Source organism: Miscanthus floridulus, chromosome 1 (genome assembly GCF_019320115.1).
Source record: "Miscanthus floridulus cultivar M001 chromosome 1, ASM1932011v1, whole genome shotgun sequence".
Taxonomy (NCBI): Eukaryota; Viridiplantae; Streptophyta; class Magnoliopsida; order Poales; family Poaceae; genus Miscanthus; species Miscanthus floridulus.
In genome coordinates, this window is record NC_089580.1 from 176,660,148 (window position 1) to 176,687,586 (window position 27,439).

Consider the following 27,439-nt stretch of genomic DNA (forward strand, 5'->3'; position numbering starts at 1 on the left):
TGTATTCCGGGTGGAGATTTTATTCCTTAAGATATTTTTGCTCATCAGTCGAGCTAGCCTTTCCTTCCTCTTTTAACGCAAAACAAGTGTCTCAAGGCTAAAGCATAAATCATCGCCTTTCTTATTCATAATATCGCTTCAAATCGCCCCCCACACCCCCAGAAAAAAAAAGCTCATTTGGAAGGCCAACGTACTGTGATAATAGTGACGAGAATTTTCAAAATCATACTGTAAAATTTTCAGGAAAAATCGTCATTATGCTATATTTCTATAGCTCACGTGCCATGCCAATGCCATACCATTTCTTCATCTAACACTAGCCACAGCGTTGCTTTTTACCGGTGCCCAAACACTCTCTCTCCTATTTGGAGCACCGATGCCCATGTTGTAGCCGGTGCTGAGATAAAAAAAAGTGGCCACCGATGCATGTTCGTTCACCGGTGCTTCAAACGTTAAAAAATACTCCCCCCGTCCAGTAAATTTTGCAATTTAAGAGTTCAAATTTGTCCAACAAATTTTGCAATCGTAGAATTCATAGGGTCTATCATGCTAGGCTATCACATCAAGGGGACCCACATTAGACCATGTGTTGTTGGTGATCTGCTCTTCCTCACAGTCCACGGATGTCTCTAGAACGCTAAAGAAAATAAAAAACTGAGGCCACGGTCATTTGTCATGTGCATTGCTACCTCCCTCCAGTCCTACGATTGCAAAATTTACTGGACAGAGGGAGTATTATTCCTCGTTCGTCTCTGCCTCCGCGGCCGCTACGACGGTGTGTCACGGGTCCATAAGCATAGTGAAACACCGGTGCCCACGCTGTGAGAATTGGAGAGCTGAAGCATCGGTGCTCTATGTTAGACTGAAATTTTTGAATTTTTTTTTTTGGCTCCGCTCACACCGTGGACAGTCTAAGGCGACAACACGGGAAAAAGCTGCAGTTAGTAAAGCTGCAGGTCGTGCTTTATTCCAGTACAAAAGCGACCATGCGTGTAAGGGGGTGTTTGGTTCCTACAGGAAAATTTTAGTCCCTGTCCCATCGGATGTTTGGACACATGCATGAAGTATTAAATATAGACGAAAAAATAACTAATTGCACAGATTGTAGCTAATTTGCGAGACGAATTTTTTAAGCCTAATTAGTCCATGATTTGACAATGTGGTGCTACAGTAAATATGTGCTAATGGCGGATTAATTAGGCTTAATAAATTCGTCTCGTAAATTAGTCTCCATCTATATAATTAGTTTTATAATTAACTCATATTTAATTCTCCTAAATAGCATCCGAACGTCCGATGTGACATGCACTAAAATTTAGTCCATGGAACCAAACACCCCCTAAATCTTTCCCGCTAAAGTTCGGCTGTCAGACGCTGCTAGCAAGGTCCTAAAACTAGGAGTGTATTAACAATTTCATCCTTGTACAAGGTCCTAAACATAAAACACTCCCCGTGTAGTAATTTTTTGACCCCCACGCCACGGCAGTGACCGGCCGTGTGCCGCAGCTCGAAATTTACCTCGGGACCCCTGTAAAAATCCCGGCACCTCACTAGAACCCACCCGTCGCCAGGCCAGAGACCGCCACCGCGAACTTGAAAACGCGCGCTGTTCCGAGCCCGCTAACCGCGACAGTTAAAAACGCGTACGGCGTCGTCGCGTTCCCTCCCCCAGTCCCCCCCATCTCGTCCCTGTCCCCCCTCCTCTCCTCGCTATCCTCCTCGCCTTTTACCCCGCACATCGCGTGGCCTCGCCGCCTCCCTCCTGCCCGTCGCGCTGAAACCCTCTCTCGGTCACCGCCGCGGTCGATCCGACTCGGCAGCAGCTCAGGGGACCCCGTCGCCGCAGCATCCTCCGAGGGCCGTTGGCGGGGGGGAGTCGTCGTCGTCGTCGTATTCGGCGGCGGGAATTGGATGCGCCACGGAGCTGGCGACAGGACCTAGCTGAGTTGAATACGGCGGCGGCGGGAGGACGTGATGCCGGGGGTGGCGTCCGCAGCGGGATCGGGGATCTGGTCGCGCCGGCGTGACGAGATCACGTTCGATCGCCTCCAGAAGGTACCATCCGCGTGCCCTCTGCTTCGTTCGTAGGCTGAGCTCGATCTGGATGATGGGAATTGGGGGCAGGTCGGTCCTGCTGCCCTGGCGTAATTTCTGGGACGAAGCTGGTGCCGTGCCCCTCCGCCTGGCTTGATTGGCTGCTCTGAGCTCCCGAGTCGCGAAAAGCTGCATGGGCATGTTGGTTTGGGGGACTGGATGTAAGGGAATTATTTGCTGGGTTCGGGATTTATTTATTTTTTGATGAGTCGAGGATTCATTTGTGCGGCAAATTCTGTTGGTGGAGTTCAATCAGATTACGCTTGTTGCTGCTTCTAATAAGCATACGGGCTAATTTTGACCTTTTGTAGCAGCTCATTTGTACTGTCTTTGCGTTAATTCTAGTGCATTGCCCTTAAGATATGGCGAGTCCGTGACGGTATTGCTGCACTTTTGGTTCGTACCTGAATGTGGGGGTGGGGGTGGGGGGAGTGCTAGCCTGCTAGGTTGGGGTTTCCATTCTGCTCTGTATGAAATTTGACTGGCCTGTGCTGTTTTCGTTACATTGTTGTGTTCGTTTCAAACAATTCAGGCACTTGATTTGAGAAGTGAGTGTTTAAAAGTCTGTCCTGATGCTTAATTTTAGTGGCCTGTAAAAGTTCTGCTCTGACATCTGGCAATAATGTCTGCCAAATGTCAATGATGCCTGGTAGGGACACTGCTTCAGAAAACAAATTGCCATGGAAAGTTAGGAATGTAAACTGTAGCCCCAAAGAGGAATGCTAATTCAAAACAGAAATGCTATACAACACACATGTGTTTTAGAAAAAAAAAACACATGAATTTTTTGCACAAACAAACGCACGCGGCAGCGCAGCACCAGCAGCGCGCTTTCTCTTTCTGCGCCTCGACTGTCGTGTGGGCAGCGCAGCACCAGCACCTGCACGGCGGCAGGGCAGCACCAGCAGCGCACGCGACGGCGGCAGCACCAAGTGGAACCAACCCCTCTGTACATGACGCGACACCAGCAGTGCACCTCTGTATTTTGTCTTTCCATAGAAAAAAAAATTGTTTTCTGTGATATGTAATTTGTGATATGTGGATCTGTGATCTTGTGATTGTCTTAAGGTAGAAGAAGGCTAGATGTAGAAGAAGAATGGAGGCTGTTGGATCTTAATCTTATGGTGCAAAAAAATTCATGTGTTAGAATCGTATAAAACACATGGTTGTATAGTAGACAGACTCAATTCAAAAACTTTTATCAAGTTGCTATCAGATGAAATCATCAGGTTGTGATGGGTCTTTGTTAATTTCAACGAAACCGTGAAGTCTTCACTCTTAAATCCTAGCACTTCCTATTATTTCTTTCATTGTAGCAGGTCTAGTTGCAAGTAGAATCATACTGGATAAAACTGGTGATTGCACTCAAATAATTAAAACATGCTTTTGTCCAGTCCATTTTGGTATTGTCACATGTTCTGTAATCTTCTTCAAGGTTTGTGCCATGTCTACTGTGATGACCTTGCGTTTGAATTACAACAGCCTTGCTTCACCATCACCTTTATTTGAGTTTGTAAATGTAACATTGCATCACTCTTGAATAGGATTGTGATTGATCGTTATTCTGTAAGTAAGGTTCTCGTCAAGCTGTTTCTGTCATCGAGTTCATTCTACTGGATATTCTTTTTCAGCAACTAAGTTCTCAATTGAGGAACTGACTACTTTATGGCTGTGAATTGTTTTTTTTTCAGTTCTGGAATGACTTGCCTCCTCAAGCACGGCAGGAACTCCTCAAATTGAATAAGCAAACTCTCATTGAACAAGCACGCAAGAATTTCTACTGCTCAAGGTGCAATGGGTTGCTTCTGGATAGTTTTGCACAAATTGTTATCTATGGGAAGTCACTGCAGCAAGAAGCTTCAGATATTGGTTGTCCGAGGACAGCTACTGAGTCAAGAATTACACAAGGAGAGCAAGATGGGGCTCAGGACCCATCAGTTCACCCCTGGGGAGGCCTTTCAACCACAAAAGATGGTATCCTTACACTTCTTGACTGCTTTATAAAAGCGAAATCATTACGGGTGCTTCAGAATGTAAGTGTGCGGTAACTTTTGGGCTTCTTATTTTCTGTCTGTGCTCTATTGATGACTATATGATTGAGAAATAATTTTCTATTTTGTATGTTGGTCCTTTGTGTTACTTTATGTGGAGTAATCAGTAAATATAATCATGGTGTTTACTCTGAAGTTTTAGTTCTAGGTCGGTCATTTAACCCTCTAGTGGCCTAATGCATTTTGGCCTTGTAATTTAATCAGGTATTTGACAATGCACGGGCAAGAGAAAGGGAACGGGAAATGCTTTATCCTGATGCCTGTGGTGCAGGTGGCAGAGGATGGATTAACCAAGGGATGGCTAATTATAGGGGTCATCGAATAAGAGAAATGTGTGCTCTACACACTGCCCACCTCTCATGTGATACGCTGGTGGATTTCTGGTCAGCACTTGGTGAAGAAACTAGATCATCTCTTCTGCGGATGAAGGAGGAAGATTTCATTGAAAAACTTATGTACAGGTGAGCATAGGCATTCGGATTACCAACAAAGTAACCAAGTTAACTAGTGAGTTAATAACAACCTGAAGGATTGTGTCCAACAAAATGCAATCCTTTTATAGAAGGAACCTTGCAAGTACTCGTAAGGTGCTCTGAGCCTCACTGAAGATTGATTGGAATTTTATATATGCACTGTGATCGGAAGTGCTACTTCTTGCTGCTGCTTTGCCGCTTCCAGATTTTCTTGGTATTGGTGCTGGCTGGCTGGTGTTTTTGCAGCTGCATCCAGCAGCGCTGCAGCAGCAATCACAACTGATCAGAGCGATGAATGCTTGAGTAGTAGTATATGTCATTTTTACGATATTACTGATTGGTTCTGTCTTGTCCTGTTGGGTGTTCAAGTAACTTTTTTCCTAATAGTCCTAGTCTGCTGTCTGCTGGGATTTCTCTAGCAACAGCCTATAGATCAGGTTAAAATTTGAACAGTTTGGTGGAAATTTGTGAACAGGTTTGATAGCAAGAGATTTTGCCGAGAGTGTCGAAGGAACGTTATCCGTGAATTCAAGGAGCTGAAGGAACTGAAGCGCATGCGAAGGGAGCCTCGCTGCACCAGTTGGTTTTGTGTTGCAGATACTGCTTTTCAGTGTGAGGTGAGGATGCCTTCCTAAAACCCAACTCACCAACAAAATTTCCATTTGATTGCTTGGTACCTTATGTACACTTCCTATGTGAGTCAAATCTGGCTGCTCTGATTTTCAGGTGTTTGAGGATGCTGTTGTAGTTGATTGGCGCCAGTGCTTATCAGAACCAGATGAATCTTATGATCACTTTGAATGGGCTATTGGGACAGATGAAGGAGAATCCGATATTTTTGGGTTTGAAAATGTTGGAATGAATGCACAAGTCCACAGAAATGGAATCGATCTTGATCAGTTTGAGGACTACTTCATAACGCTGCGAGCTTGGAGGCTTGATGGCCAGTGCACAGAGCTGTGTGTAAAAGCACATGCATTGAAGGGTCAATCATGTGTGCACCACAGGCTAGTTGTGGGTGATGGCTTTGTGACTATGACAAAGGGCGAAAGTATTAGAAATTTCTTTGAGCATGCTGAAGAGGCCGAGGAAGAGGATGTACGTCACTTGCCATTTATGGCGACATCTTTAACTGAGATAGACATAAATAGAGTATTCATTGTTGGTGTCAAAAGATATTATTCTGATCGATGAAAATATGTGCAGGAAGATGATGCCATGGACAGGGATGGAAATGATTTTGATGGTGATGGTGCCCATCCACAGAAGCATGCCAAGAGCCCTGAACTGGCAAGAGAATTTCTTTTGGATGCTGCTGCTGTAATATTCAAAGATCAGGTACTAACCAATACTTGATATAATTGAAAATCAATACTTGATATAATGGTTTCAACTTTCAACTCAAACGAAGGAAAACGACTTGATTTTTTTTCTATATTTGTGAACCTCAGCTCACAATTAACTGATTAAGATGGCTTAGCTAGCTGTATATTCAAGCTCACATCCTCTAGTTGGACCAGCTCACAACTAATGTGACTAGTAAGAAAGTATATCAACTTATCAGTTTCCGTGGTTCCTGTGTGAAGACTTCTATAAGTGTGCCACCTGATTTAGTAATGTTTAAATAATTATTAGTTGTTTCTCTTAGCATATTTTTTCGGCACCATTCCTTATTTACCAATGGAAGATTTTATTTGGGATTGGCACCTTGAATACTTTTTGTATTCATCTGTTATCGTACAGCAAGGTTGATTGTCACTTTAGTACCTATAAAGGATTCATGGCTAATATAGTTTCTAGTCTCTGCATTGTGTGGCTTTCAGACATGGTTGTTTATTGAGTACTGTGGTTAACAGCATCTGACCATTACCTGTTTAGATTTCTCAGAAATTCGAGCATTTATACTCCAAATATTAAGTATAAATGTGGATATCTTTGTAGGTTGAGAAGGCCTTCAGGGAAGGTACAGCACAGCAAAATGCACATAGTGTTTTTGTGTCCCTTGCTTTAAAACTTTTGGAACATCGAGTTCATGTAGCATGCAAAGAAATCATTACGTTGGAAAAACAGGTGCTTATTATACCTCTAGATAAAATTCAGATAAGGTTGACTTGCTCATATCTGGGAACATCAACTGTGGCTGCATTTATTGCAGAACAAACTTCTTGAGGAAGAGGAGAAAGAAAAGCGTGAAGAACAAGAGCGCAGGATGAAGAGGAGAACAAGAGAGAGAGAAAAGAAGAACAAGAGAAAAGAAAGGCTGAAAGAAAAGGAAAATAATAAAGGGAAAAGACTAGATGAATCAAAGTCACCAGACGATATTTCATCTTCAGCTCCAAGCAACTCCTCAACATCTACCAATGATTATTCGACAAATACTCTGGACTCAAGAGATTCAGCTACGGAAGTGGAAGACAGTGCTGAAGTTGTGAATCTGTGCTCTCCTGACAGCTGTGTGAATCAATCTTCATGTACAGAAATTAATGGAGAAAACAGTGTCCAGTGCAATGCAGTTACAGAATTTTCTCCAATGGACAGCAGTGACCTTTGCACACCAGATCAATCCAAGTCATCGAGACGAAGTCCAATGTCAAGAGAGGATTTTCCTCGAGATCAGTCCTGTTGGTATGATGACTGCCAAGATGAATCTGGAAGAATTGGTGAATCACAATGGAAGTCAAGGGAAAGGACAAGAAGTATTGATAGAAGTTGCAATGCAGCATCCACCTCAAATAACAGAACAAGAGAGAGGCACTCATACAATTCTTGCAGCTGCGGCCATCCGGAAGACTATGGAGTTATGGACAGCTGTTTCTTGCCAACAGCTAGATCTGGCAGAGAGATGAAGATAGCAAGAAAATCAGGAGTTGAGAAACCCAGGGTGCAGTACCACAGATGCTATACTTTGGATAGCTTTATAGTGTCAAAAGGAAACCGTGCTGGTTGTACACAGAAAAATGTTATCCCAAAGCAAGTATGGGAGCCTATGGATGCTCGAAGGAAGACTAACTTACACAACACAGTTCATGATTCAGGTTCAATTAACAATGTTGATCCACTGAAACATGTGGTTTTTGATAATAGCGGATCTCAAAAGTTTGGTGTAGGATGTGAATCACAGCCTCAGGTTTCTGAAAGTTCCAGGGATGTTTGTAATTCAGATCAACCATGTGCAAATGGTGGGAGAAATCAAACTACTTCCTGTGCTAGTACTCCTATGGTGAATAAACAAAATTGTTACTCAGAAAATGATGAAGGCTCCAGGCATGATGAAGAGATGATGATGAACTCTGCCGGTTCTGATAGCTCCTCTTCATGTATGAGCGAGGGAGATAGGGAAAGCAGCTCCAGCAGTACAACCTCTTCGAGCGCTCAAAGTCCGGAATCGTCCTCTGAGTCTGAGGAATCACCCAAGAGAATAAACAGCAAAGTAGGTACACCATCATCAAGAGCTGATTCATGGTCTTTGCTTGAAGCATGTGCAGGAAATGGTTTCAGAGAATACCAACCAAAAGCCACCCGCCCAGCACAGAATGACATGTTTGGGTACAATGTATCCCCTGTCCAGGACCAGCTGCTGCATTACCAAAGCATGCATGCACCTCAACATCCGCCAATAACAATGGGGTTTCATGACCGTTCTTGGGCTGCACCAATGAATGGAAACTTCCAGTATGCTCGACCATCCCACCTTTATTCTAGTCCGCTCGTATTCGGAATACCTGGGAATCATTTTATTGATTATCCTTACATGGCTCCTGCCTTCAGCCATATACCTCCAGAGCCTATTCACAAGGCCTCAGCCAGCTTTAGAGCCATGCCTCTGTCACCGCCTTTTCGAAACGGACATAGGCAGGTTGCTGGCCATACTCAGAGAGACATGAATCTAGAGAGGTACCCTTCAAAGGTGACTATGCCGACAGGCATGGATCCCCCAGAAGACAAGAACAAGTCGGGCCTAAAGGATCTCCCAGAAGACAAGAACAAACCATGGGATGCGGATGCATCCTTCTCGCTGTTCCAATTCAACTTGCCAATAGCTTCGCCTGTAACACCATCATCAAAAGATAAGAGCGAAGAGCTGGCTGCAAGGACACCACTGGTTCAGGTTCAAGCTCAGCTTTGCTCGAGGGAACAGGCAGATGTGAAGGAGTATAACCTGTTCTCCTCGAAAGATAATGGTATATTTTCGTTTATGTAGATAAAAGAAAAACTGTGACAAACCTGGTACCCTTCGTTTCTGCTGGATCTTGCTGCACTTCGTGAATGATTTGTGTTCTCCGAAGAAAAATAAAGGACGTTGGCATTTTCTTCTTCTTGTCTGTATCTTCGTTTACATTTATGTTTGTTACCGTGTGTGCTAAAAGCTAGCTAATCTGCAATGCTGCTAAATCTTGAATTTTGTTTATATAGAATAGAATACATAGTTCTGTATTGATTGGTTCATGATTTGCTCCAGACATCTGAGAACGTGTTAACCGGAAAATGAAAATACTAAGTTCCAAATTGTAAGTCTCCTGACAGCTGAGAACATGTTAACTGGGAAATGAGAATACTCCTAAGTTCCAAATTGTAAGTTGTTTTAGCAGTTATAAGCCAAACTTCTTTGCTTTTAATCAAGTATATAGAAAAATGCAGACATTTATAACATCAAACTAGTTTTTATATGTATCTTGAAATATATTCTGATAGTGCTTTTATTTATTGTGGATGTTATCATATTTTTTCTGTAAATTTCATCAAAATTAGACGTTTGACTTAGAATAAAACTAAAATAACTTGCACTTTAAAACAAAGGGAGCATATCTGTAATCCTTTCAACTAGACAATAAGGGCAATTGCTGGCATCACCTCCCTAAAAGCTACTCGTGCTTTCCCTTAGCACCATATCATAGGTGCCAAGGAGATTTTAATTTTGTAAATCCGTACTAACAATATTATATTCAATGGTACCAATAAATAGACACGCTACGTAGTTTGACACAAAGAAAACAAGGAAGAAATCTATTTTTGTCCATCGGATGATAATCCAACTCTGGCCATCAAATTTAAAAATTGGATATCTGTGGCCGCTTACTATCAAAGTCAAACAATTTTACCCATAAGGCTGGTTTCAATGGCGGTTTGCGTATATATGTTTTCAGAGGCACTGGTGCCCAAACGTCTGGCGCCCACAGCGTGTTCGAGCGCAACTCCTAGTCCTAACGAACCGAACCGTGGTCCAACTCCTAGTCATAGGCCCACCGCAGCCCCCCCCCCCCCCCCCCCCCCCCCCCCCCCGCGTTCGCCCCGACCCCATCCGCCTTCGCCCCGTCCCACGCTCACACTCGTCCCCGTCTCTGCACCCACCGGTCGTCCTTAACACCCTCCTATCTCTCCGCGCGGGCGTCACTCAGGAGCCGGGATGAGCAGCTGAGGACGAGCACACCGCCAGCGTGCCCCGACTCGCCAAGACTGAAAACAGATTAAATATTAGAAACATGCTTTTACAACATATGTGTAAAACACATGAAACATCCAAAATAAAATACTTGCAACTTACAACATTAAACCACTTGTTGCGACATAAGACTAAAATAAATGAAACATTTGGAAAATATTGTTGCAACATATGCAACATCCAAATAAAAAACGATCGTAACATACGTCTAGAATGAAATATTTTGAACAAACACTTGCAACATCCATCGATCTACTTTTGCAACATTAAAATGAAATAATTGCAACATACATCTAAAATGCCTGAAACACTTGAAATATACATATACAACATAGGGGAGAGGTCTGAGCCGGCGGCGAGCTACGACGCGCGAGCACCACCAACACCACCCACGCTCGTGGGTGCACTTGGGTCAGCCTGGGAAGACATGAGGCGCCACGACACATGCACCCCAACGGCCATGGTGAGGTTAGCAGCGTGCGCGACGGCGATGGGAGACAGACGGACGGACGGTGAGGGAGCGAGCTGCACGGGTGTCTAGGACGGGCACGCAACGCGGGGCTGTGGGGGACAACGCGGCTAGTGATGGGGCGCGGACAATGAGCGGCCACGCTGCTTCGGGGCTTGACGGATAAGCACGAAGGAGTTGGGCCAGGGGGGAGGGGTAAGCACGAGGGAGTGGAGGATTTTGTTTTGTTTGGGACCCGCTCCTGGGGAGTCGCGTCCGGACGGACTGCGATCATTTCCAATATGTTTTTCTTTAAATAACAAGGTATAATTAGGTATCTAAAAATTCAGCAAATACATTTTAAATAAAAAATAGGATACTGCCAGAATTTTCTAAAAATACATATAAGAGGGCTCCTATTTAGAATTATTTGGATTTTACTTGTTCCTATTGCTAGCAGTCGTGACTGCTATTTATTTAAGTTACCGTTTTGCACTATATTAGACCACGAGTTCAATTAATAAAAAGATCAAATAGTTCAGGGTACAGAGATCTCAAAAGTGACACCAACCGACCTCATAGACGCCATGCTCTACATATTGATCCTATCTACGTGTTGATGCCTAATGAGTTACTTTATTTTGATAGATTGACTGGGTAATAGGTTTCAAATGAAGCAGTGGCTTAAACATCATGCAATCAACACAAAGTAAAGTGCAAAAAGAATAATTTAAATAAATAATAGTCACGACTACTAGCAATACAACACTAGCAAACAAAGTAAGACAAGAAAAACTCTAAATAGAGCACACTCCCTCTATCCATATAAAAAATGCATTTCGAGCACACAGTACCAAGTTGAAGTATCTTGAGTTTGACTAACTATAAATAAACAAATTCATATTCATAATATCAAATAAATATCATTAGTTTTATTATGATATATTTTCATACTATATTATTTAGTATCATAAACATTAATATTTTTACCTATATATTTGGTCAAACTTCACTTAACAAAAAAAATGCACCAAAAATTGCATACTTTTGTGGATAGAGGTAGTGGATAGATAGATTATAGTTTAAAAAAAATGGTGCTAATTTATCAAAATAAATTAGTCATAGTTCGATAGCCAAAACAGGACTTTCTGATTAATACAGAACACTAAGAATCAACATTCAAACTTCAAGAATATGAATCTATATAGGCTCAAGAGATGCCTGGGGGATTCATCAAGCAAATTGAACGTCGCGCCAAATGTAAACAAGCCCGCCAAAGAGATATACAGTACGACATAAGCCACCCACAAACTATGCCCGTCACAACTCACAGACAGTCACAATTTGCTTTACAAATGTTACACAAAAAAAAAAAATCATCCTTGAAATTGCAAAACAGCAAGGTAAAAGCTAGGCTCGTCAACAAACTCTGTTATTTCATACTTGTTCCCAGATGCAGCCTTCTCCAGGAAGGCTTTATTGGGCAAATCAGAAGTTACAACATCAGGATGCTCTCTCCGTTGTTGCTCAAAATTCTGTCTGCCTTGATCTAAGAACATGACAACTCTTGCACCTGGGGAAAATATAATTAGATCAAGTTCTAAAACTGAACCCAAAATTTTTTGCATGTGTAACCACAAACAATAATATGATGCACTCACAGGAAATGTCATGTTTCAAAATTAAGCATGTCTTGCATTTTCTCTATAGGCGCAGCAAAGCTAATGAGAGTTGATAGGCTTGATATCTGTTAGGCAAGGCTTAGGCTCGATTTATTTCGGCTAGAAATTTTGGAAAGCAGCTTATGGATTGTAGATTGTGGAAAGTTGGATTGTGAAAAGCTAAAGGTCCAAAAGCTGGTTGCTGTTTAGGAACCTGGATTCCGGGTGGGTTGGATTGTTGGGTTTGGATGTCAAAACTCTACACTGCCTCAGCTATTTTGGGTGCACTATTTACCACTTTGTGACTCGTTTGCCGCTCATTCAGATTTTTTGTCCCTACAATATCCTAACACAAACTTATGATGGAAGACAATATAGCTCCCTCTTCATCTCCTGATTCACCATTGCATGCCACCATTCACTTGAAATGGATATGCTTCTGGTATTGGCATAGTTTTAATCCTGATCACACATATCGAAGTATTGATCACTCATAGTACTATCTCAAATGAACTTATAAAGAGTAATGCATGCTAATATTATACTAGCAGCCTGCTATCAGTCGTTAAAACTAGCCTAACAACTCAAAGGAACGGAACATATCAGAACGCCCTTGTATGCATAATCAGAACGCCCTTGTATGCATAATCAGAACCATAAATATGTTCCATGAATTGCATCACTGCTGCTCCAATTAAACTAAGACAACAAAGCCAAATTAGCCATCCAAGTAGTTCAAGTATATGTTAAGGGCTTGATGCAATATGATATCTGGCAACAACGGTCTCATAATAACCCAATCTGATCAATCAATGTCTCAACTCTCAACCCCACCAATTTGCCATCTCAAATGATTTAGCTATGGTTTAGAAAACGCAATGCACAGCCTAATAAGCCGCATCCTTCTAAGCACCTCAGGCTCAGTCCACTGGAAGTCTGAAACAACAAAGCTAAGAAAGGATAAGGTGCCATTTCAACAGGTCTCACCTTTTGAGCACCTCCTGGCCAGCGATTTGAGGAGCGCCGCGGCGGAGACTCCCATTCCAGGGAAGTAGCACACGAACACGACATCGAAGTCGTCGAACCTCACCGGCACGGCCTCCACCACGCCGCCGCCCCTGCCCCCACCCCCACCCTCCAGGTGGAAGCACCTCACCTCGTCGTGCGCCTCCTTGACCCCCGCCAGCACGTACATCGACTCGTGCGCGGCCACCAGTAGCTCGCAGGGCGAGGACGCGAGGAGCGAGCTCACGAAGGACGCCGTGGGCGTCAGGGCCAGCACCCGCAACGCCGGCGAGAGCGCCCCCGCGGCGAGCGCGCGCTGGAGGTTTGCGCCCGCGGACTCGAGGAACGACCAGTCCTTCTCCACGATGTCAGCGACGGCGACGTCGTCGGGCCCCGCGGCGAGGCGGGGCTTCGCGGTCGCCGGGGTGAGGGTTAGGCTAAGGCGGAGGGGTTTAGGTGGTTTTGCGTTCGGTGGTTGCGACTGGGCCTGGGATTGGGGTCGGATTCTGGGAGTGGGACGGTGGTGAGAGGAGAAGCCAAGGGAAAGGGAGGTGGAGGCGGCGGCCATGGGGGCCGCGTTAGGCGGTGGCGTCCGGGGGATAGAGGTGGAAGGCGTCCGTCACAACTGACAAGCGACAAGGCAACGTTGCAGATTTGCGGACTACCTGTGCGGAGGACTAGAGCGTCGCACGATAAAATTCATGGGCCGGAAGTAAAGATTTTTCGGGCGTTAGACTGTCTCCAACCATCAGAGCGCAAATATCAGACCCATTCCACATTTGAGTCCCGTACAGAAAAATACGTCACGGACGCAAATCCCTCATTCTCCAACGACGAACCCAAAACAAGACTCAGCGCTCCTCGCCGGTGGCGCTGCTCCGGCCCCAGCCCGGTCCCCGCGCGCCTGGTCCTCCCTTTGTCGCCAAGCAGCACCACGGCCACGCCCTTCCTCCAGCGAGCCCTCCGCGCTGCCTCCAACCGAGTCCGGCCGGATCCGGGGAAGAGAAGGCAGGGGCGCCAAGGCAGGAGTCGGCCGGATCCAGGGAAGAGAAGGCAGGGGCGCCGGGGAAGGAGCCAGCCGGCTGGATCCGGGGAAGAGAAGGCAGGAGCTCCTCCGGCCGTGCCCCTCCTCCCTAGGCGCAGCGCCTCCAGCGCCCCCTCCGGATCTGCGCGCAGGTGCAGACGACGCCGGAGGAGCCGCTCCCGCAGGGGCACGCCTCACCGCGACGTCGCCGGGGATGTGAGCCGCTCGCTGGGGATGCACACAGGCTCGCCGAGCGAGCAGAGCCGCTCGCCGCGACCTCGCTGGGATCCGCTTTGCAGGGGCACCAGGTCGCCTACCCCTGCTCCCTCCGATGGCGGCCGGGCGGATCCGGGCTCCACGACGGCAGCCGCGCCTCCACCGACCTCCATCGGCCCCGCCCCTGTGCAGCGTCGGTCGCTCCTCCCTCTCTCTCTGCAGCGTTTTGCGTCGCCGAGAACGACGACGCTTTTTTGCCTTCCCACTCGGTTCCTACGCAAAATGGGTGCCGTCTTTGCGTCCTCTGTTGGAGCGTAATTTGAGGACGCAAAACACTGTGCGCGATGTATTTTGGGTATAGGTCGCCGTTTGCCTTCCCGGTTGGAGACAGTCTTAGGTTCCCTATAAGTTCACCGTTTTTCCCCTTTGTTACCAGAAAGGGCGCTATGCTGCGACTTTTTTAAAAATAAATTGTTGCTTGAGGCCTCGTTCGGGCATATCACGCCAGGAATAGTTCCGACCAAGAAAATTCGTATATAAATGAAGCAACGAATCCGGCCAGGAATTCTTCCCGGTGTCTGTTCCCCGAGAAACGAACGGGGCCTGAATGAGTTAGATCTACATATTTTTGCATTGGTTCTTATCAAAATTGGGCAGCACAATGAAAAAATCAAATAAAAAAAAGCTAATAGAATTAGGTGTGGTTATAACATGGTGGAACAACAAAACAAATAACAATATATGGATTCCTTGTATATTTCTAATTTCTTATATATTGAGAATATAGTTGTACCTTGTGGAGGTGATGTGAATAGCTTACATTAAGAGATTAAAAATTAGTGGGGATAACGTGGCATCTAGTGGGAGATAATGTGGATGACTTGTATGTCGACACAGAAATGCTAGTGAAGTTTTGCTTTATATTAGACTAGGTAGCATGCCCGTGCGTTGCTACGGGACAACTAAATCTTTTTTTACTAAAAACACACGGATCACACGATAAGATAACAATACTGTTAAATTAAATATCGACGTCAAAGTGACATTTAATTCAAAAAGCAAAGTTCGTTAAATTAACACAGTCACGGAGAGCGTGTCATCACAAGCTCACAAACTGTACTGTATAGACTTTTTCGTGATACGGCTAAGATAATATTTTATATCGGTAAAAAGAATTCTACGATATCCATTTCTTTCCTACGCCAATAAATCTATGAATAAGTTTCGCTACATCTCCATATAATCATGTACACACAGGTTCGAGTATATATGCAAATAGATTCATGCCCGTGCGTTGCTACGGGACAGCTAAACTTTTATACTAAAAAGACACGGATCGCACGATAAGATAACAATACTGTAAAAGTATATGACCGACGTTAAAGTGACATTTAATACAAAAAGCTAAGTTCATGAAATTTACACAGTCACTGAGAGCGTGGCGTCGTGGCTCATAAACTCTACTGTGTAGATCTTTCCGTGATGCGGCTAAGATTATTTTTTATACCGGCAGAAAGAGATTTTCGATATCCATTTCTTTCGTGCGCCAACAAATCCATGAATAAGTTCCACCACATTTTTATACCATCCTATACACGGCACTGGCAAGTAAATTAGGCACAACTTATGTAATTAGTTTTATAATTAGATCATGTTTAGTCCTCCTAATTGATATCTAAAAATTTAATGTGACAGTGACTAAAGTTTAGTCCTAGAATCCAAACACCCCTGACTCTCGACTTCTGCTGGCTACTTACTTACACCACCATGTATATGTGTCTACACGTATATACTCTAATGTCAGAACGTCTAAGATGATTTTTATTGTCCACCATTTGAAAATATCATAACTTTAAGGTTGTCATTTGTATATGCTGTAGGATTAGGATGCTTTGCACTGATCCATGAGGGTGTCCATGAGAGTCGAAATTTTTTATGCCATTATGATGTCTAAGCTTACCAATCAGACAGAGATGAACTTGATTGTTAAAATATTTTCAACACTGATTTTTATATACTCCCTATGTCCCAAAATAAAATTCATTCTCGCTTTACGAGAAGTTAACTTTTTTTTAACTTCGACCAATTATATATTAAAGAATATTAATATTTATAATACATAATTAGTATCATTACATAGAACGTTGAAAATATTTTCATAATAAACTTATCAACAAAAGATGCTCGGTAGTTCACTAAAGGGTATCCCACGATGGTAGATTTATCGTAGATGAAAGGACCTTGATGTCGCCTAGGGGACCTAGAGGGAGGGTGAATAGGCCTATAAAAATTCAACTCGAAATTCTGTTAGAACAGAGGACGGCACTGTCGGTCTTATAGGGCGACATTGCCGCTCTTCAAAAATAAAGCAGACAGCGTTGATATTTCACAGATAGTAACCTGACCCTCTCAGCTGCTCAATCCTGCAAATTCAACTCAAAACTCTGTTAGAACAGAGGGCGGCACTGCCGTCCTTATAGGGCGGCACTGCCGCTCTTCAATAATAAAGCAGATAGTGTTGAGATTTCACAGATAGTAACCTGACCCTCTCAATTGCTCAATCCTACAACAGAAAGACAAAATCCAGTTCAAAGACTAGATACCACAGAAATCTCACACAAGAGAGGATCGAGTTACGAAACCCTAACAACAGCTAGCAAAGAGTTGAACCAGCAAGAACACAAAGTGAAGCACGCGGGACACAAAATTTATCCTGTGGTTCAGCTTGCCACCAAGGCTTGCCTAAGTCCACGTTGTTGAGGCATCCACAAAAGGATTGGCTCGCCACCAAGGCTTGCCTTGCCCTCGTTCTCAAATCAAGAGAATGAACTCTTAAAGTGAGGGGTAATTTCTTAACTGTAGGATGAGGTTACAAACCTCCCAAGGCTGCCACACAAGTTGGCAAGCACAAAGGCGACGCCTAGCCAGCTAGGAGCAAGCTCCAAGAGTAACAAACCCTAGAACCACCGGCCAAACGTGAACCAAATGCTCTTAGACTTTGGGAATCAGTGGATCTGCTCTCCAATCGAGTTTTGCTACCTTTTCTCTCAAGTTTTGATGGTGAAAATCAAGGATTGCTTGGAAGCTTGAAGGAGCAACAATGGAGAAGAGAGAGGTGAGCTTTGGTCTGTTCAGTTTTGAACTGAACTGTTGGAAAAGAAGGTTCTCTGTTGTGGGCCAGCCCAAATGGTATTTATACCTCTTGGGTCCCAATGGTCGTTTATGGGCGACACTGCCGCCCTAGCCAAAACAGGTAGAATCTGAAGATTTTTGGCTGGCTGCTTTGGCTGGGTAAGAGGATGTAGATCTGAAGTTTTGAGCATCTGGTTGCACAGTTGAGCAACTGTACTAGAATCCCTCTTTATAGTACGGCTTTCCCTAAACTCAAATTCAAAGAATAAAAGAATGTAAATACCTTTGAGCTAGTTGCCACTTCATTTGGCAATTGAGAACTTCTATTATCGAATATGTTTTCCTCATTCTCATTATACCTTGATTATGTGACTTGAACCATTTCCATACATATGAGTTCACCTTCTTTGCTTCAAGTCACTTCCACTAATGATTTGATCCTCAACACAATATGACTCCTTATAGCTTGATTAGTACATCGACTCAATGCAAGTACTCTCTTCTTCACCTTAGCCATGGTACCTCGGTCGCCAAGACGTCGCTTGCCCTTCACCTTCGCTTAGTACCTCGAAGCCCTTTCCTTGCTATCTTCACCCTATCAAGCCATACTTAAGTCACATTATATTAAGCATCCATTGAAAACCATTTCTTCAATATTTTGATCCTTGCTTGAATATTTTCTAGATATGAATGTTGAGATCAATCAAGCTTCAGTTTGTCTCACATAGAGACATAAATGGATCAACATCAATATGGTCAAGCCAATTTATAATTCCTTATTCCCTTCTCATTTTGGCTTGACATTCCAATTGATCTTTCATATATTCATCCATGTAAGCAAACCAATGTAGAGACCGACTTATATTCACTATACATTGTCATTTACCAAGTATGTTTGCTTTCACATGATGCTATGATATCCCACAACACAAAAACCATTTCATTGATTCCATTTGCATTATTGTCTTTTGCTTGAACTAGTTTGCTTCCAAAAACTTCCAATACAATAATACACAGTTTGGCATTCACTTTAACACAATATGGCATATCATCAAGTTTGCCTACTAGTTGTGAAACGACCCTGATTTCCACGAAGGGAAATCCACAGCGTCGAAGTGTAATAAGACCGTTGTAGATTATATTACTCAAATTCCAGTCGAATATCACATCCATACAATGATAATATCAGAGTACAAATAGTGCGGAATTACGTAAATTATTACATCGCCGCATTGGCGGAATCAAAAGTAGCATTCATTCAGAACAGCTTGAAGATAAGATCGCCAAACTCGAGCGTAGGCACGAATCCTTCAATCGTCAAACTCCTCGGAGCTATACTCCTCAGCAGAACCTGTATGCCAAAATTTATCAGTACGATTTGTACTGGCCACTCCCAACCCTATGAGCATTGCTTTGTGGAAATTGGATGCAAGTTGGATATAGTAAAAGGAACCTATAAGGCTGGGGTTTCCTATTTATTTAGTATATCAAGTACATATAAAAGTATAGTCAAGTTTTAACACCATTACCACCCTATTCCACCCCATCTCCATTCCAGAGCCAGGATTCGATCCTAGGATCGACATACCACCATCTCCACACCATCACCATACCATCACTCAGTCGACAAGCCAACTCCCTCTCGGCACTATCTCAAGGCCCGTAGCCCCTAGCTACGACCGAACACTCACTTCCAGGGGGAAGAAAAGGACTCATCTCTCTATCTAGCTTAAGCGAAACCCAGGAAAGGTCCATAGTCGACAAGTCGGCACATGTATCGATCGATCAACCATACACTCTGCAGAGGTTTTACATAACCACAAGATCTGCCTTCCTTATTGACCGTCGTCAACTGGGCTGATTCCGACCGCTTGCTAGCCTAGGATAATGCCACTCTACCATTCAGCCCTAGTACACCCCAAGTCTAGTCTGGGGTGGCTAAAACTGTGAGTCATGAGCCGGGTCCACAAGGTCTCCATGAAGTCTCAGAAGGGTGTGGAGGAAATCCTCCACGCCCCGTACCTCCTTACACTGTCCGCTATCAACCTAGCAGTAGTGGCAATATCCTACCAAGTAGTCCGGCCGTCCCGCACCATATAGGGCGAGTAGTACGTAAGGCTTCCCGGTGAATCTGAGTACTAGTAAGTCCTTAGGGATGACCAAGCCAGAATATCTCCATCAGGGTTTCCATTTATCGTGCCACCACAGCACCTCCATCCCGGGCTCCTCCTATCACAGGTTCACACCCAGGACCACCTCATATACCATTTACCCACCACAGGTATCCATTCCAGGGGTGCCCAGGTAGCATCCCATGGTAAGACTTGCCCCAGGCTCGTCGTATACTCTAACTTGGTCGACACAACCCTCACCCTCCACGCACCCAAGTCACACACGCAGCACTCTCCCCATAGTCCAAAAAACACCAGTTTTCCACCACGCATTAATGTAGTGCAAGCGTAGTAGAAGTAATAAGCAACAAAATATAGTGGCGAACGTGTGACTAGCCTATCAGCAGGGTGAGCAAGGGTAAGGTTGCGTCAAGGTAAAGGCCATCAAGAAAGTGTACTACCATGCAAGTCCTATCATAGCGTGATCATAACAATAAAGTAAAGCACTAGCATTTCTATTTTAGCCATGCGTAATAGGTGCTACAAGATTGGGTGGGATGTGGCACCTTCAGTGTAGTCGTCTCCGTACTCCTCATGGTACTCACGATCCTCGTCTGTCTGTTTCTCCTCTGAGTCTGCAAATGATCGCATTATAGTCGCGTTAGCGACGTCTATAGAATAGCATAAAGGAACAATGAAAATTCAAAAGAGCCAAATGCACTCAAACATGGGTTCATTGCGTAGAGCTTGATTTTAGATGAATTTTGGTCCTGGTTTCGTATTTTTCTGAGGTCATATGAATTAGTTATGAATTTCTGAAGTTTAAATCTATTTCTGAAAATGGAAAAAGGCAGAATTAATCCTGGGCTGACACGTGTCATGCTGTGGTTGATCCACGTGGCTTGCTGATGTCAGCATGACGTCAGCATGACGTCAGCATGACGTTGGCATCACGGTTCCGAGCTGACAGGCGGGGCCCAACCGACGTCAACATGACGTCATCAGCGTCGTCCACACCGACAGGTGGGGCCAAAGGCTATTGGGTCACTGACAGGTGGGTCCGGTCAATGTCAACGTCGGTCAACATCGAGTCAACGGTCAACGGTCAACGGTCAACGGTCAACAGTCAGGGTCACTGACATGTGGGGCCTGGCAGCTGATGTCAACGTGACGTCACCCTGGCTACGTGGGCTGCTGACATGTGGGTCCCGTGTGACGTCAGCATGATGTCTGCGCCTGTCGTGTGGGTCCAAAGTGTCCATGTCACTGACATGTGGGGCCTGGTCAACGGTCAATGGTGACCAGTCAACGGTCAACACGGTCGGGTCTCAAACGGGCTTCGGGTTGGGCCGGTCTGGGCCGGGCCGGGCCGGACATGTGGCACGCTGTGACGCTGCCACATCATGGCCGTGGGCTCTTACTGGGCCTCGTGTTCAGGCTGTGGGCGTGGGCTTGGCTCACGGTGGACCCAAGTTCACGGTCCATGGACCACAGACTGGTCTACGGCAGACCGAGTCCATTGTCTGTTCCTCTCGGCTCGGCTCATATGCACCGAGTTCACGCAGGGGTGTCAGCAAGGGGGAGGGAATGTTTTCCTTGTCTTCCCCCCGCGGCGGCACTCCTGCCAGCGGCGAGCTTCGCTGGTGAGCCTCCGTGGCGAGGCTGGTGCCCAACAGGGGAGGGGAAAGGCTACCTTAGGCCACGGAGATCATGATCCTGGGGCCCTAGTGGTGGCCGAGGTCTTCCAAGGCGCTGGCCACGGCGGCTGGCGGCTCGGCGGTGCCCGTTGGTGGCAAGGTCGCGCACGTCGGCTCTCCAGTAACTAGGCTGGGCAGACGATGGCTCTGGTGGTTTCGTGGGTGCACGACGAAGGCGTCTAGGGCTCAAGCGGGGCTTCGGACTCCCTAGTGGCGGCTAGGGGCTCCAGCGGCCATGGCGACACGGTGTCGATGGCGATGCGCATGTTGGTGCGCTACGGGCTCCGGTAGGGTGGTCATGGTGTGTTACTGACATGTGCGAGGGTGCGTGTGTTCCTAGTGGCTGGAGGCAAGGCACTGGCCTACGCGCTCTAGGTGTGGAGCGCCATGGCCGACGGTGAGGTTCGGCGGCAGAGAGAGAGAGAGACGGAAGGGGGGGAAAACTCACCGTGGGTGGCATGGAAGAGTGGGTGGTGATGCCATGTTGATTCGAGGCCGTGCAGCTCCGGTGGCCGTGCAGTGCCGCGTTGCCTGCGCCAGTGATGAAGACGACGGCATCACCTTCAGCTCCGGCGATCTCCTTTTTCCGCAGCGGCTTCGGTGCTTTCCTCCTCTCCTTCCTTCCCCTTCTCCCTCCTCTCTCTTGGTTCTGGTGTGCAGTGTATGGCCACCAAATGGCGGCGGGTGATGGACGATCGCTAGGGCTCCGGGGCTAGGGCTCTTATAGCCGGAGCTTCGAGCTCCACGGCGGACGGCTGAGGATTGCGCCGAGCGCATCGAGCGGTATCGTGGGGCGTGGGTGGTTGGCACGGATTTGGCGTGGGCGCTGCGCCAAGGGGGGGCCAAGGCCATGGCCCAGGCGTGACCCCTAGCCCGCTCTGCCCTCGCTGTCGGCCTCCGGTCGGCTAACGGTTGGGCATGGCGCGGGGAAGATGAGCAGGGGATGGCTGATGGGCGGGGTCCGCTGGCAGCGACTGCGGCGAAGGGAAGAGGGGCACACAGGTGAACAGCGCGCGGCTGACGCGCGGGCCCAAGTGGCAGCGGCAGCTGGTGGGGCTGGGCGCGCGGGTGGCTGCGGTAGCCTGGGCCTGCTGACTGGGCCTGCGTGCGCGCGCTGGGCTAGCTGGGCCGAGCGGCTGGCTGCGAGGCCCACTTCTTCTTTTCCTTTCTTTATTTTTCATTTCTCTTCCATTTGTTTGAATTCAAATTTGGTTTTGGTTTTTGAATTCAAAAATTGGTGCACCAAATTCATTAGAGTTTTTTAATATGTGACCCACAACATTTTTATATATATTAGGAATTTATTTAGCCATTTCGTATAACAAAAGTAAGTGTAGTTTTGTTATACAAAATATAAATAGTTTCTTCTCTTTCTTTTTTTACTAGAAATCCTTATTCTTGATTTGATTTGATGGTTTATTACTTTTAGAGAAGTTGTTAGGCATTACATAAAACAAATGAAGATCCAACTCACAATTTGGGTTAACAATGTATGCAACTCTTTATTTGTTTAGAAATTAAATAACATAATCAACAAATGTCATGCTATGCTTATGTGATGACTTGGGTTGGGGTTATGCCTAATGCAACCCTTAGGTTGGGTTCCATACATGACACTCATCATCACATGGGATTTTTGAGAAAAATTTTGTAGTTGTGATTTTTGGTGTATGGATTTTTGGGTTGATACAGTCCTACCCCCTTAACAGAATCTCATCCTCGAGATTAAAGTGTAACGTACTCTTTAAAGAGGTAAGGATATTGTAGCCGAAGGTCAGACTCTTTCTCCCATATTGCTTCTCTCTCGGTGTGGTTGCTCCATTGAATCTTTCACATTGGAATAGTTTTGCTTTGGGTCTCTTTGGTATCTCTGTCTAGAATTCTGATAGGATGTTCTTTATACTCAAGTGTATCTTGAATGTCAAGTGTATCAGTTGGAACCATTTCATCAGGCACCCTCAAACACTTGCGTAGCTGTGAGACATGAAATACGGGATGTACACCCGCCAATTCCTCGGGTAGCTCAAGTTTGTACGCGAGCTTTCCAATTCTCTTGCAAATTTTGTATGGGCCAACAAATCTAGGGGCAAGCTTTCCTTTCACATGGAATCTGATAGTCCCACGTAGCGGGGATACCTTGAGATAGACGAAGTCCCCCACATTAAACTCAAGTTCTCTTCTCCTTTTGTCAGCATAGCTCTTGTATCGACTTTGAGCAATTCTCAAATTCTCTCTTACCTGAGCTACTCCTTCTTCGGCATCTTGAATCTTAGCGGAGTCAAAGAACGATCTTTCTCCTAGTTGGGACCACATCAAAGGTGTCTTACATGGTTTGCCATACAGAGCTTCAAATGGTGACATCTTAATACTGGCTTGGTAGCTGTTGTTGTAAGAGAACTCAGCATAGGGTAAGCATTTCTCCCAATCAGAGCCATAGTTCAGTACACTAGCGCGAAGCATGTCTTCTAAGATCTGATTTACTCGTTCTGTCTGTCCATCTGTCTGTGGGTGGTAAGCGGTACTGAAATCAAGTTTGGTTCCAATGGACTTGTGTAGAGCTTCCCAGAATCGGGACACAAACTGAGGACCATGATCAGATACAATACTAGAGGGAGCTCCATGCAGTCTGAGAATATGCTCAATATATAGATCTGCTAATTTTTCGGCATTGGTCTTGATCTTTACTGGTACAAAGTGAGCAATCTTGGTCAAACGATCAACAATCACCCAGATTGAATCGTTGCCTTTCTGTGAACGGGGCAATCCAACTATGAAATCAATGGATATGCTCTCCTATTTCCACTCGGGAACGTCAAGAGGCTTTAGCAATCCTGTAGGCCTTTGATGTTCAGCCTTAACTCTATTACAGATGTCACATCGTGCCACATGTCCTACAATGTCCGTCTTCATGCCTTTCCACCAAAAGTGTTTCTTCAAGTCTTGATACATCTTTGAGTTCCCAGGGTGTATACAATACTTAGAATCATGGGCTTCTGACAGAATTTCCTCTCGTAGGGCTAGATCAGAAGGTACACAGATTCTGTCCTTGAACCAGATGGTTCCTTGTTCATCCTCGTGGTGGTTGGTCTTGTAGCCTAGTTTCATCATACCATGGAGATATTCGATCTCTTCATAATTTTTCTGAGCTTGACGGATGCGATCTGTGAGATTATATTGTATGCGGAGCTCATTTAATAAGCCATGCGGTAGTATCTCAAGTTGGAAATCATCAATCTCTTCCTTGAGCTTAGGGGGTACGGATTCAGTAATCAAAGTGTGACAGTAACTCTTACGGCTGAGGGCATCTGCGACTACATTAGCTTTTCTTGGATGATAGTGAATTTCTAGGTCATAGTCCTTGATCAATTCTAGCCATCGGCGTTGCCTCATATTCAGATCTTCTTGTGTGAAAAAGTACTTCAAGCTCTTGTGATCGGTGTAGATATCACACTTGTTGCCTATCAAGTAGTGCCTCCAGATCTTAAGGGCATGCACAACTGCTGCTAACTCAAGATCATGAGTAGGGTAACGGTTCTCATGTTCTTTCAACTGTCGAGAAGCATAAGCTATCACTCTTTCATCTTGCATCAATACACAACCAAGTCCTTGATGGGATGCATCACAATAGACCACGAAATCTTTGCTGATATCAGGCAATGCTAACACAGGAGTCGTGGTAAGCTTCTGTTTCAATTCTTGGAAGCTTTGCTCGCACTCGAGCGTCCATTCAAACTCCTTAGTCTTCTTTAGAAGGTTAGTCATCGGACGGGCTATCTTGGAAAAGTTTTCGATGAATCGGCGGTAATATCTAGCCAATCCCAAGAAACTTCTGACTTCTGTCACATTACGGGGTTGTTCCCATTCTTTCACAGCCTCAATCTTAGCCGGGTCAACTACAACACCTTCAGCTGATAGTACATGGCCTAGGAAGGCAACTTCCTGTAACCAAAACTCACATTTGCTGAACTTTGCGTAAAGCTGATGTTGGGCTAGTTTCTCAAGTATAGTTCTCAGATGATGTTCATGTTCTTCAATGGTGGATGAATAGACAAGGATGTCATCAATGAATACCACCATGAACTTATCCAGTTCATCCATGAAAACCTTATTCATCATGTTCATGAAGTATGCGGGAGCATTCGTGAGTCCAAAGGACACCACGGTGAACTCAAACTGACCATACCTAGTCACAAAAGCTATCTTCAGGATGTCATTCTCTCGAATCTTCATCTGATGATAGCCAGATCTGTGATCAATCTTGGAGAAATACTTGGCACCTTGAAGCTGATCAAGCAGATCATCAATTCTTGGCAAGGGGTACTTGTTCTTGATGGTGACTGCATTCAAGTTCCGGTAATCAATGCACATTCTCATTGAGCCATCCTTCTTGACAAACAGAATGGGGGATCCCTAGGGTGAAGCACTAGGTCTGATATATCCCTTCGAGATGAGCTCATCGAGCTGTTTCTTGAGCTCGGCCAGTTCATCAACTGACATGCGATAGAGTCTCTTGGCAATGGGTCCTGTTCCCAGCAATAGATCAATGATGAACTCTACATCACGGTCTGGTGGCATACCTAGTAATTCTTCAGGGAATACATCGGGATAGTCTCTGACTACTAGCACATCATGAACTGTCTTCTCCTCTTTTTGTGATTCTGAACTTGCCTTAAGGGCACATAGGATAGAGGTGGACTTTCTAGACTAGGGTTCACATCTAATGACTTGGTCTGATGGGTGGGTCGCTTGGACATATCTAGGTGAACATGATATGATACCTTGGTGAATGGTTAACTAATCCATACCTAGGATGACATCTAGGTTCGTGGAAGGTAACAGGGTTAGGTCGGCTTTAAAGATAAGACTCTCAATGGTAAGACTCACTCCCTTACAGATGTGGGTGCATTTTAGGTCTCCTAAAGGTGAGCTGGTGATGATAGGCTTTTCACGTGGGGTTATAGGCAGGTCATGCTCTCGTGCAAACTTGGATGATATGTATGAACAAGTTGCTCCAGAGTCAAATAGAACTGATGCAGTGTTGCCATTAACTAAAAACATACTATACACCACGTCAGGGGCAGCTTGTGCTTCCTCAGCGTCTAGATGGTTGAGACGTCCACGAGTAGCAGATCCCTTGAACTGAGACTTCTGAGCAGCTGAGTTCTGAGGACACTCAGTGGCTTTGTGACCTGGTTGGCCACAAGCAAAGCAGGTGAAAGGCGTACCGCCAGTAGGGGTTGGCACGGTTGCCTTCTAGTTTCCAGTGCTTGGTGCGGAGCGGTTCTATGCTAGGCGTTCATTCGCTGAGCAGGGACGGTTGAAATGGTCTTGACTGTTGCGGTCCTGAGCATAACGGTCCCAGGTGTAACGATCCTGAGCAGGGCGGGAGTATTTGGTGGTGTAGCCTCCACTTCCCCGACTCGATCCAGGGTTGTCCTCCCTATTGTGGCGAGAGCGTTCCCTGGATGGTGCATCTCTGCGGAACCTCTTGCGATCACGACCATAGAGAGACTCCTCAGGCTTACGCTTCCTCTCCCTGTACTCTTCTCCAGCTTCAGCATGGTCCTTCTCAATCTAGATGCAGCGATCCACCAGAGCACGCAATGTGTTGCTCTCAATACCGCCAAACTTCAGCTTGATGTGCGGGTTAAGTCCCTTGCGGTAGTAGTACAGCTTCTCCTTCTTAGAGTTCACAACATAGGAAGGGGCATAGCGCAGAAGGTTAGTGAAACGAGTTGTGTACTCAGTCACCCTGTCCTTTCCCATCTAGATGTTGCGGAACTCCTCGGCTTTGGCCTCCATGATACCCTTGGGAATGTGGTACACCGTGAATGCTTCAGCGAACTCATCCCATGAGATGTGGGCAGGGTCCTCATGGGAATCACTGAAACTGTCCCACCAGGCGCGTGCTGCACCTGTGAGCTGGTGTGTGGCAGCTCCAACACACTCATCATCGGTGAAAGTAGTGAGGTCAAGCTTCTTCTCCATTTCCTTGAGCCAGTCATCGGCTACAAGTGGGTCAGGGTCGGTGCCATCATAGGTAGGTGGCCTTAGCTTCAGAAATCCTTCTAGCTTCCTTTGGAAGTC

At 45.5% G+C, this 27,439-nt stretch overlaps 2 protein-coding genes across 2 annotated transcripts; one reads left to right on the forward strand and one right to left on the reverse strand.

The window, feature by feature from the left end:
• Window positions 1-1,672: 1,672 nt before the first annotated feature.
• On the forward strand, window positions 1,673-8,936 carry LOC136549360 (uncharacterized). Its single transcript, XM_066540610.1, has 8 exons — window positions 1,673-2,055; window positions 3,786-4,127; window positions 4,350-4,606; window positions 5,094-5,235; window positions 5,345-5,716; window positions 5,825-5,956; window positions 6,560-6,688; window positions 6,774-8,936. Exons 1-8 carry the CDS (start codon window positions 1,975-1,977, stop codon window positions 8,817-8,819), a joined length of 3,501 nt encoding a protein of 1,166 aa, XP_066396707.1. The 5' UTR covers window positions 1,673-1,974; the 3' UTR covers window positions 8,820-8,936.
• Window positions 8,937-11,661: 2,725 nt separating this feature from the next.
• LOC136503336 (uncharacterized) lies at window positions 11,662-13,891 on the reverse strand. The gene is made up of 2 exons (XM_066498450.1): window positions 13,155-13,891; window positions 11,662-12,079 (listed from the first exon to the last, which is right to left on the reverse strand). Exons 1-2 carry the CDS (start codon window positions 13,738-13,740, stop codon window positions 11,883-11,885), a joined length of 783 nt encoding a protein of 260 aa, XP_066354547.1. The 5' UTR covers window positions 13,741-13,891; the 3' UTR covers window positions 11,662-11,882.
• Between the last annotated feature and the right edge of the window lie 13,548 nt (window positions 13,892-27,439).